General features: G+C 38.4%; 1 protein-coding gene across 1 annotated transcript; it reads left to right on the forward strand.

The window, feature by feature from the left end:
- Window positions 1-3,313: 3,313 nt before the first annotated feature.
- LOC113331430 (ATPase 4, plasma membrane-type-like) lies at window positions 3,314-8,822 on the forward strand. The gene is made up of 21 exons (XM_026578136.1): window positions 3,314-3,385; window positions 3,567-3,686; window positions 3,771-3,869; window positions 3,978-4,115; window positions 4,428-4,562; window positions 4,665-4,844; window positions 4,952-5,158; window positions 5,241-5,360; window positions 5,496-5,615; window positions 5,726-5,848; window positions 5,927-6,031; window positions 6,127-6,271; window positions 6,536-6,700; window positions 6,827-7,065; window positions 7,177-7,209; window positions 7,311-7,392; window positions 7,520-7,680; window positions 7,785-7,970; window positions 8,056-8,238; window positions 8,350-8,525; window positions 8,641-8,822. The coding sequence occupies exons 1-21, from the start codon at window positions 3,332-3,334 to the stop codon at window positions 8,735-8,737; spliced, it is 2,868 nt and encodes a 955-aa protein (XP_026433921.1). The 5' UTR covers window positions 3,314-3,331; the 3' UTR covers window positions 8,738-8,822.
- The last annotated feature ends 2,794 nt before the right edge of the window (window positions 8,823-11,616 follow it).

An 11,616-nucleotide genomic window follows, 5' to 3' on the forward strand; every position in this document is an offset into this window, starting at 1 on the left:
ACACGTGCCGTAGACCGCCAGACCAAAATCCTAGTTAATATCCCCTATGTGACACGATTGATGTCTCGTGGTTTTAGTTAGTCAATAGCTAACTTCGTGGGACGATGAGTCCATGTATTGCTGAGTTGAACGTGATTTGCAAATGTTCTGAAACTCACGAATTGAACGTGTCTGTTGAGACAGAGATATAATTCTCGAATAAATATTGATGGCTAAAGTGAATAAATATTGTTCATTTGATGAGTCGTTGAATATTGATAATTGAACCAATATTCCTTGATCTGAGCAAATATTGCTCATCTGAGAAAATGTTGCTCGTTTGATTTATTATTGAATATTGATAGTTGAACTAATATTCTATTGTTCATCTGAGCGAATTTTGCTCACTTGGTGAATTGATGAATATTGATAGTTGAACCAATATTCCTTAGTCTGAGCAAATATTGCGAATTTGATGAAATATTGGTAGCAGGACCAAATAAATATTGATTTAAAATACTGGCGACCGAACCAAGTATAATTAATTAGAGTGTTGATCATGGGATCAACATAAAATTTAGTGTTTGAATATGGAATTCTGAACCTTGGACTCAAAACCCTAATTTTGATCAATTGTTGAATTGATAATTAACTGACGATTTATTGAAAATCATTTATGAAATGAAGGAGGGACCGGTTACATGGGATGATGAATCGACTATGTAGCGCCCAGATGCTCAAGTGAGCAAAATACCAAAGTCTCTTGAAGACCAGTTGGTGAAAGGATGATTAAATGCTGGTTTAATCATTTGTTAAAATAATACTCGTTGAGATCAGGTGTTAAAACCTAATTATGAAGAGATGAGGGACCGACCAAGGGATCATGAAACCTGCCCTGGTTGGTCACGGGATCGACTGACGATCATTTTATGAAGTTCCAAGTTGTTTGGAAGAGTTTTGGACCTAATACGTGCAATTGCGCAAATTAGGTCAAATCGTGAAAATATGTGGGACCGGCTCCTTGCAAGCCAAGGACACAACCTTGGTCGGTCAAGGTAATATGCTCATGTCGTGTCTCAGTCCTGAGAATTTTGATATTTTCTAATGTGCGTTTGAGCAATCATTTGAGAAAAATTAAGAGATCAGTGATTTTGCAGATACTGAGGTAACTTCATGAGATGAAGGAAAATAATTATAAAATGAAGGAATCATGAAGTGTGGGACCGGATATGGCCAAGGCATGGCTGGACGTCCAAAAAGCCTGGTCCCAAGACACTTTTCCTAATTTTATAGTATTTTTCATGATTTTAGGGAAATATCATAAAATCAAGGAGTTTGTTGAAATCAAGGAGTTTTCATGAGATGAGGAAAACATAAAAAATAATAATAATAAAATAAGGGGCGTGTGGGACCGGCTAAGGCATGACCGGCCGGCTAGGGCCCGGTCCCATGAGCTTTCCTAATTTTATATTATTTTTCATGAATTGAAGGAAATATCATGAAATTAAGGAGTTTTGTTGAAATCAAGGAGTTTCCTTGAATTGAAGAAATTTCCATGAGATGAGGGAAACATAAAAAATAATAATAATAAAATAAGGACGTGTGGGACCGGCCGGCTAGGACCCCGTCCCACGAGTTTCCCTAATTTTATATTATTTTTCATGGGTTGAAGGAAATTTCATGAATTTAAGGAGTTTTCATGAAACGAAGGATATTTGCTTAAATAAAGAGATTTTCATGAGATCAGGGAAAATAATAAAAATATGATAAAATACAGAATTGGGCGTGGGACTGGCCACGACGTGATTGGCCGGCCGGTGGGCCCAGTCCCTTAGCGCCTTGACTAATATTTTATTATTTATCATTTTCTTCTTATTTTGCATAGGTTCATCGTTCCTTCGTGTTTTGGAATGCTCGTCCGTGCATTCAGATGCTTGTTAGTGCATTATTGCTAAGTACACTTGCACCATTTTGGTCGGGGCTTACTCGATAGCGGCTCAGATGTCTGTGCGTTGAATATTTATTACTAACCCATGGATTTCTGCTGGGAAAAATCATGAATTGAAGTAATGAGATATTATGGAAAATATAGAATATGTTCTAGGGATTCAGTTAATGAATCTAATGATTTATGAATAATTAATCGATGGCTCTATACTAGTACGATCGTCTAAGAGCATTAATTATTCAGGAATTGAGTGATATGAGCTTGTTGAAGCGTCATACTTCTTTTTATATAGTTAGAGAAAATATTGTTACATCCTGAAGACGTTATTGCTCTATACTAGCAAGCAAGCTGTCTAGGAGTCGTCCAATCTTTCGATTCTATATATAAATAATTACTAAAATTGCTTAGTATTCATAAGATATGTCGTTGCCTCAGCTGAGAGACTACACATCTACATATACTCTGAGAGATAGTATTCTCTGTCAGAGATTCTTGTGGCATGAAGTTTCACGCTTTCGATGAGAGACATGAACCTCAATACTCATCTGATTGTTGAATCAGAAACATGTACAATTATGATATTACGATTTTAGTCCTTGTCGAAAATCCACCATCTACACTCCGGTACACCGATCATTTTTGTTTTAAGAAACCTCTATAAAACCCGCCTTACTGTCCACCTCTCACAAACATAAAGAATAAGATAAAGAAATTAAATGAGACTAACATAAGAAATGTCAAAAGCAAGATGTGACATGACATGCACCAAGACTCAAGTCCCCCAAATTTTTTACAAGATTGATGGGATACATCATACACGCCCACAACAACTGCCCAAGGGCATACACTCCCATTAGCGCATGAGACTTCATTCCTCCACGTACTCGAACCCTGACCTCCCCGAGGGCAAAGCCAGCCCTAAAAAGTAGGAATCCAGATGCTTCCTATCTCTCCCTAGAGTCTAGACTCCATACTCCACACAAAGACAAGACACATCAAGGAGGACGAGAGATCATGAAAAACCGGAGCAGGAAGGAGTGAGGAGTACGCAAACAAATCAAATTCGTACGGAAAATTGCAAACGTTTCTCTTTTTTTTTTTTTTTTTGTCAAATATCCCCAAAATACCCACCGCGTCCCTTTTTCATAACCGTCTCTCACAGTCTCGCTCTGTCTCTGATTCTTCTCTCTACTGCTCCTCTGCTCAAATCCCTCCTTCCTATAATACAGCTGTTCTCAGCTTTTTTTCTCAACTCACCACCTTCCTCTACACAAATCTTCTCAGATTTTCTTCTTGATTTCTCTCTTCCGTGTCCTCTGCTCTGTTTTTCTTCGGAGTTTTTCTTCTGATACTCAGTAGTTGTTGGTAAGGTTATAACTTATAATCAGGGTTTCTGAAGGAAGAATGGATGAAAATCATGGCGTGATGGAGGAAATCCTCAAAGAATCTGTTGACCTGGTACTACTACTCAAAAATTTATAGTTATTTTTCTCTGTTTTGTTTTGTTTTTCCATCTTGTTAGTGTCTGTGTTTGATTTTCTGAGGTTTTTGATTGGTGGGTTTTTGTTTTTTCATCTTGTTAGTTTCTGTGTTTGATTTTCTGAGGTTTTTGATTCGTGGGTTTTTGTTGTTTTTTCAGGAGGAGATACCTATTGAAGAAGTGCTTGAAAGTTTGGGATGTAACAAACAAGGGCTTACTAATGAAGATGCTCAACAGCGATTAGCGGTGTTTGGTTACAACAAACTCGAAGAGAAGGAGGTTTGGTTTATTGGGTTTCTCTCTGTTTTTGTTGTTTTCATCTGGGGTTTTCTTTTTTTGCTTAATCTTTGTTTTGGTGTGTAGGAGAGTAAGCTGTTGAAGTTCTTATCGTTTATGTGGAATCCATTGTCGTGGGTAATGGAGGCAGCAGCTATTATGTCTATAGGCCTTACTTATGGAGGAGTAAGTACTCCGTATATGTTTTCCGTTGGTAGTACTTTCTTTCTGTGTACAGATTTGGATTTGGGTTTGTCTTGTGTGTTGATTTATACTACCTGGGTTTTGTTGCAGGGTAAACCACCGGATTGGGAAGATTTCTTAGGGATTACTGCACTTCTTTTAATCAACTCAACTATCAGTTTTTTTGAAGAGAATAGCGCAGGAAATGCTGCTGCTAGTTTGATGGCTCATCTTGCTCCTAAAGCTAAGGTGAAACCCATTTCTGCCTCTCTTGGTTTTTAGGTTTTATATGGTGTTGATTGTGTTTATTACTGGTTTAGTATCTTGGGGTTTTCTAGATTTTTCCAATTGATGGATGATTGTTGTGGGTGGTGAGGGTAGCTGGTGGTGTTGGTAGGGTGGGGGGTGTTTATTACTAAAGGTTTAGCATCTTGGGGTTCTCCTAATTTTTTTAATTAATGGATGATGGTGGTGGGTGGTGGTGGTGGGAATGTTGATGGTTGAATTGTGATGAATGTACCATGATAAAACGATCATAACTTGTTGTGTTTGTTTAATTAGGTCCTTCGTGATGGACTGTGGAAAGAGGAAGATGCGGCTGTTCTCGTTCCTGGAGATATAGTCAGTATCAAGCTTGGTGATATAATCCCTGCTGATGTCCGTCTACTTGATGGAGATCCTTTGAAAATTGATCAGGTGTGTTGAGTCTTACAATTGCAGTTTATGAATGGAAGTTGAATCTATAGAATTATGTTGGTTTATAATTGTTGGATGTTCTATTCTGTTTTGTTGTTGCAGTCTGCTCTTACTGGCGAATGTTTACCAGTAACGAAGAACGCAGGGGATAGCGTCTTCGCTGGATCAACTTGTAAACAGGGTGAAATAGAAGCAGTGGTGATTGCTACTGGAGTCCATTCGTTCTTTGGAAAAGCTGCGCACCTAGTGGATACCACAAACCAAGTTGGTCATTTCCAAAAGGTGAGGAACTTTCCAATGAAACACTCACATTTGTTGTCGTTCACTGTAACTGTTTATCTTATTGTTGTGTTTAACTTGGGGTTTCATGTTGGTTAATTGATGCTCAGGTTTTGACTGCAATTGGGAATTTCTGCATATGTTCGATAGCTGTTGGGATGGTAATAGAGATCATCGTAATGTACCCAATTCAACACCGTGCTTATCGTACGGGGATTGATAATCTTCTGGTTCTTCTGATTGGAGGGATTCCCATAGCCATGCCTACAGTGCTTTCAGTGACAATGGCAATTGGCTCCCATCGCTTGTCTCAGCAGGTTGGTTCAGAGTTATGTTTCATGTGATGTTAATTGATAGATTTTGTTGGTGCTAATTGTGCTATTGGAACATCATTTTCAGGGGGCTATCACCAAGAGAATGACCGCGATTGAGGAAATGGCTGGCATGGATGTACTTTGCAGTGACAAGACTGGAACTCTCACACTGAACAAACTCTCAGTTGATAAAAATCTTATTGAGGTTCGGAAGTTCTTTAAGTGGCTGGGGTGTTTCTTGTTGAGTGAAAAAATGATGTCTAGGTTTTTTTGAACATTTTTGTTCTTTCTATTGTTCCTTTCCTACTCTTGTACCTTGAGCATTTTATACCTCGCTCAGGTTTTCATGGAAGGAGTAAATCCAGCTACTGTTATTCTAATGGCGGCCCGAGCCTCCAGGATTGAAAACCAAGACGCGATAGATACTGCTATAGTTGGAATGCTAGATGATGCATCAGAGGTAAGCGAAGATGATGGACCATAAGATTAATTCAACACAAATTGGTTAGTAAGTGCTTACTAATTATTCTGTTTTATTTGGCCTTTCTTCTTTATTTTCTCTACCAATAGGCACGCGCTGGGGTTCAAGAAGTTCACTTCCTCCCTTTCAATCCAACCGATAAGCGTACAGCTCTGACGTACATTGATAATGAAGGTAAAATGCACCGAGTCAGCAAAGGTGCACCAGAGCAGGTACATCTCACTTAGAAGCCTCTTGCATACTGGTTCTTCATCAGTTTCCCCGACTCATGACTGTGACATGGTTGTCAGATTCTGCATCTCGCACATAACAAGTCTAGCATCGAGCGTAGGGTTCATGCCGCGATAGATAAGTATGCGCAGAGAGGTTTAAGGGCACTTGCTGTAGCATATCAGGTACTCTCCTCTCAGCCTCCTATTTCCCGGTGCTTCTTTGGCATTTGTCACTCATCTTTTGTACCATTATCCTGTATATGTTTTTTGATTTCCAGGAAGTTTCAGAAGGGAGGAAGGAGAGCCCTGGAGGTCCATGGCAATTTGTTGGTCTCTTGCCTCTCTTCGATCCTCCTAGACATGACAGTGGAGAGACAATAGCGAGGGCTCTCAACCTTGGTGTAAATGTCAAAATGATCACAGGTGGGGCTTTTTAATAGAAGTATCTTTCACAACATATTCAGTTGAAGAGAATGTTTTCTTAGCTTGATATTACTGATTCAAACTTGTGATGCACATGATTGCACATAATTGACATCATTCTGTTTATTATTACCGCGATTCATATATTTGAAACTTCACTGTTTGGTATAAACAATGCAGGCGTTGTCATCATATGTCACTTGTTATCATTTTTGTAAAAAAATTAATCTGCATTCTTACTGATTAATACTTGTGATTTCTCAGGTGATCAACTAGCAATAGCAAAGGAAACAGGACGCCGTCTGGGAATGGGGACTAACATGTTTCCTTCATCTGCTCTATGGGGCAACAACAAGGATGAGTCGATTGCGGCCCTGCCAATTGACGAACTGATAGAAAAAGCTGATGGTTTTGCTGGAGTCTTCCCTGGTACTTATTTTGTACTTTTTTTTTAATATAATTTCAGAACTAGTAATTGAAATATTATATGGACCAGGCCGCAATAACTTGTGTCCTTGATATGCGTAAAGTTTTGATGTTTGCTTGCTGTTTTAGAGCATAAATATGAGATTGTAAAGCGCTTGCAAGAAAGGAAACACATATGTGGAATGACTGGTGACGGAGTAAACGATGCTCCTGCACTCAAGAAGGCTGACATTGGAATAGCAGTTGCTGATGCCACTGATGCAGCTCGTAGTGCTTCTGATATTGTCTTGACCGAACCAGGTCTTAGTGTTATTATCAGTGCAGTATTGACCAGTAGAGCTATCTTTCAGAGAATGAAAAACTATACAGTAAGGCGCTTCCATACTAAAGGGAAACCCATTTTTTCTTTTATTTTTATAACGCTTATTACATGTTTTAAGTTATTAGCTGTTTTGAAAGTGATTGAAATTGCATTGCAGATTTACGCGGTTTCCATAACAATCCGTATTGTGGTAAGTTATCTGTTAACTTTTGCTATTCATCGTTGTGCATATCTTATACAAGTTCTATTCCTGCATTTCATTGGTCACTTATATGCGGTTTCTTACTACAGCTTGGTTTCATGCTGCTTACCCTTATCTGGACGTTTGATTTTCCACCTTTCATGGTGCTAATCATTGCCATCCTGAATGACGGTCCGTATTTCCGCACTTGAAACCTTGTTCTTGATTTCTGTCTCATGACTCCAATTTTAAATAAATTCAGTATTTTCTTCTTAATTCTAAAGGTTCTTCTTTGGTACAATCCTTATTGTTTTTTCAGGTACTATTATGACAATTGCAAAGGATAGGGTGAAGCCATCTCCTCTACCAGATAGCTGGAAACTGTCAGAAATATTTGCAACTGGTATAGCTCTTGGAAGCTATTTAGCAATGATGACCGTCCTTTTCTTTTGGATGGCGTTCAGAACAGATATTTTTCATGTAAGAGACCTTGTGCTATCTTTTCCTTGTGATTCAAAAGTATTTATGCATCTTTTCTATCAGGTCCTTTGTTGACATTACTTTTTGTTTGTTGCAAATTGTAGATGTTATTCAAGGTTCCTAGCCTAAAAGGTACCGGCCAAGATAATTTAGGAAAACAGGCATCAGCAATATACCTGCAAGTGAGCACTATCAGCCAGGCCCTAATATTTGTGACACGGTCACGTAGTTGGTCTTTCGTTGAGCGTCCTGGTATATTGCTCGTAGCCGCATTCTTTGTTGCTCAGCTGGTAGGCTCTCTTCTGCACCACATTTTCTTTCTTCCTGGCATCAAACTCAGGAGAATGTCCACTTACACTTCTTTTTCGTGTGTAGGCTGCAACGTTCATTGCAGTCTATGCTGGCTGGAGTTTTACAGCAATTCAGGGAATCGGTTGGGGTTGGGCTGGCGTTATTTGGCTTTATAATCTAGTCACCTACATACCCCTTGACATGATCAAGTTCCTAACTCGCTATGCTCTGAGTGGAAGGGCTTGGGATCTTGTTACTGAAAAACGGGTATGCGCTTACGTACAACATTCATTCACATAATTTTCTCGTATGAATAATAAATAACTATTTCAAAGAAAAATTTTCTGTTCCATGTCTGATACACTGCTTGTGTTTCAGACTACATTCACTAGACAAAAACATTTCGGGAAAGAAGCACGTCAACTTGAGTGGGCACATAATCAGAGGACTTTACATGGACTGCATCCACCGGAAAAAATGTTTGGTAAGCGTACCAATAAAGCTGATGCCAATCTGATGGCCGAAGATGCAATAAGACGAGCTGAGATTTCTCGGTAGGTGTCAGCTTAATTGATACTTGTGATATGGTGAATTTGAAGAATTTAGTCAGTTTTTTGACTTCTGATATGTATGTACTTTGTTTCTTTCTATTGTGAATTATTACTGCAGATTGACAGAGCTTCATACTTTGAAAGGTCATATAGAATCAGTAGTTCGGTTGAAGCATATGGACATTAGTACAATCCCGCGGGGCTATACTGTTTGAGTGGGTAAGAAATAGTGCAGTCTGGGAAGTGAAAGCTGTTTTTGGCTCTTTGGTGTCAATGCATAGGGCGAGAATTTTCATTTGGATCTACGCAACTTAGTTCATTATTGTCAAGTGGATGGTCTATCATTTTTGTCAAGTCTGATGCATAGGGCAAGAATTTTCTTTTAGATCTAAATTTTTCTCCAGAGACGCAATTTATTTCATCATTGTCAAGTAAGTACATGTTATATCTTTGATTTTTGTTAACTCTGATGTTTTATATGGCTGATTGGGAATTTACAGTCTGGTCTCTATGGTATGAAAACATCACACATTTTTATTGTCAAATTAGAAAAACTTGTAATATTTTTAGGTTTACAAAATGCATGCAAGATGATAGCTAAAATCTCATAAATGTTGCAGAAGTAGTGGGTGTTGTTGCTCTTGTTACCTTAAAATTGTATGCCGCCTGCTAATATATGTGCATCACAAATTGACAGTCAAACATGAACTTTCAGAGCTCAATTGACAGTTATGTATACCAAATAGCTGGCTTGAAAAAATTGCATGGTCAGACACCCTATTGTCATAAAGTCCAACACCATCTTCATTCAATACCAGTTTATCAGAGCCCTAGGACTCTCCCAAGAGACTTCTCAATTCATGTTGGAGTGAATTTCTTGAATTCCAGAACCCCAATTGACCAGGAGCCAAAGGAATTTGCCTGCACCACCAGGGTCAGAGTCAGAGTCACTCAGAGAGGACACCATAGCCAATTGTGGTCTTCCTGATAACAACATTCTTCCTCTTTGGCTCTCAGCCGTTTTAACTAGTAGAGTAATACCCCAATTTGCAGAGAGTAAAAAATCATTTCAAGTTCCATACCAAATCTAAGAAACAGCCAAAAAGAGAAGAAAGCTTGAATCTAATGGCGGGAACTAAATTTGCGCAAACTAACAAGCAAAGGAGTCGTCCACTTTCAGGGTTTCAAGTCTTCATAAACCATCATCATCTTCTGGGCATAACAACAGGGGGTTTCTGGAATACCCAATGATGGAAAAGTTGTTCTACCTGAGAATTCCAATAATGGGTCTCAAGTCTATCTTGTTGGTACGGGGTTCATCGTTGTAAACAGACTACTGTAACTGTCAAGAAGGTAATTTCTTTATGGTTTGTCCTAGAATATTTTTTACATGATACAAGACTCGATTGGTGCTGCCTAAATCGTTAAAAAAAAATTTTCTTTAACCCACTTTCCTTATTTCAAAATAGCCAATCCTTTCCTTGTGCCATTTGATTCAAGATTTTAGAATGTAATATCCGTTTTGCTTTAGCTTGATTTAAGAATTTCTAGCTAAAACTTATGGTGGATTAAACTTATATGTGCCTGGATTATTGAATGGCAAATAATCCTTGAGCTAATATACCTTTTAGCTTACCTTGAAAGAATGACAGTTTGTGGTGGAAGAATTTCTAAATGTGCCTGGAGTTTGCTTTGAAATCGAGTGCAGTACCATATGCTTGCAACATCACCACCCAAGATTTGGTTTCCAGGTTGCAATGGAGAGAGCTTTTAGAGTGGGAACTGGATCTTTCTTCGTTTATCAAAGGGAAAAGTATATGTGGCTAGTATCACTTCCTTTGCTTTCTCACTGCTTCTTAAAGAGCATGGGTTCAATTTTTCAGTTTTTTGTTTATTTTCAGGTTATGCTGCAACGACTCTATAATCTAATCATCTCTTCTGACTCAATTTGGCAATCTTATGAAAGAGTTGTCAAAGCCTATAAACAGATGACAAATGAAGACTTAACCAGATCATCTCTCCTGGAATTACACAGTTTTGAAAAAGATGTTTGTGCAGATACTGTTAGCCTCCAATTACTCTCCGTGCTTTATGCTTATTTTCAGAAATTCTCGAATTTCTTGGTACAATCCAACAAAACTATACTGTTTTAGTGGGTACGAAATAGTGCAGTCTGAGAAGTGAATGCTGCTTTTAGCTCTTTGGTAACAATACATAGGGCAAGAACTTTCGTGTGCATAAATGTTTCTCCAGAGATGGCAATTTAGTTCATTACTGTCGAGTAGATGTTCTACCATTCATTTTTGTCAAGTCTGATGTTTTATGTGGTTGACTGCGAATTTACCGAGTCTGGTCTCTATTGTAAGAAAACATCACACATTTTTTATTACTTGTAATAATCTTAAGGTTTACAAAATGCATGCAAAATGATAGCTAAGATCTCATAAATGTTGCAGCAGTAGTGGGTTTGAGCCTGAGGTACAAATTGAATTGCCTAATTTTCGATTCCTTTCCAAATTTGGTCAATGAGAGAGTTGCATAAAACCCCTAAACTGAACTTCTTGTTTACGGTTTAGGTTAGAAACGAGAAGTCAGTCAGAGAAAGCGAAGAAGATCAATGGAAAACCTAACCGGAGATTTCTCAAGATGAGATATATACGTTAGGTTCAGATTCATGGGAAAACTATCATTCGCACAATCCTTATGAAATTTTCGGAAAGCGTGGGGTATTTCTAAATGGAGCTGTCCACTGGTTAGCAAATTTGCTTACAAGTAAGATGTCGGAACCACGACTTTTAATTTCTATGGATACGGAGACGACGGGGCATTCAAAGAAATACCACAACCTGAACATATAGATGATTCCGATTACAGATTTGTTGATGTTTTGAGAGGTTGCCTTTGCTTGCTTTCTAGTGTTTCTGATACTAAATTTGAGATATGGGAGATGAAAGATTACGGAGTAAGAGAGAGTTGGTCTAAAGTGCTCAAAATTGACCAGCAACAACTTATGTTGGAAGACCGTATTCATTTCTGTAAATACATAAGGAGAGCTGTATCTTTAAAAGACGGAGAGATCCTGTTAGAGATGATC

The sequence above is a fragment of the Papaver somniferum genome, unplaced genomic scaffold, assembly GCF_003573695.1.
Source record: "Papaver somniferum cultivar HN1 unplaced genomic scaffold, ASM357369v1 unplaced-scaffold_125, whole genome shotgun sequence".
Taxonomy (NCBI): Eukaryota; Viridiplantae; Streptophyta; class Magnoliopsida; order Ranunculales; family Papaveraceae; genus Papaver; species Papaver somniferum.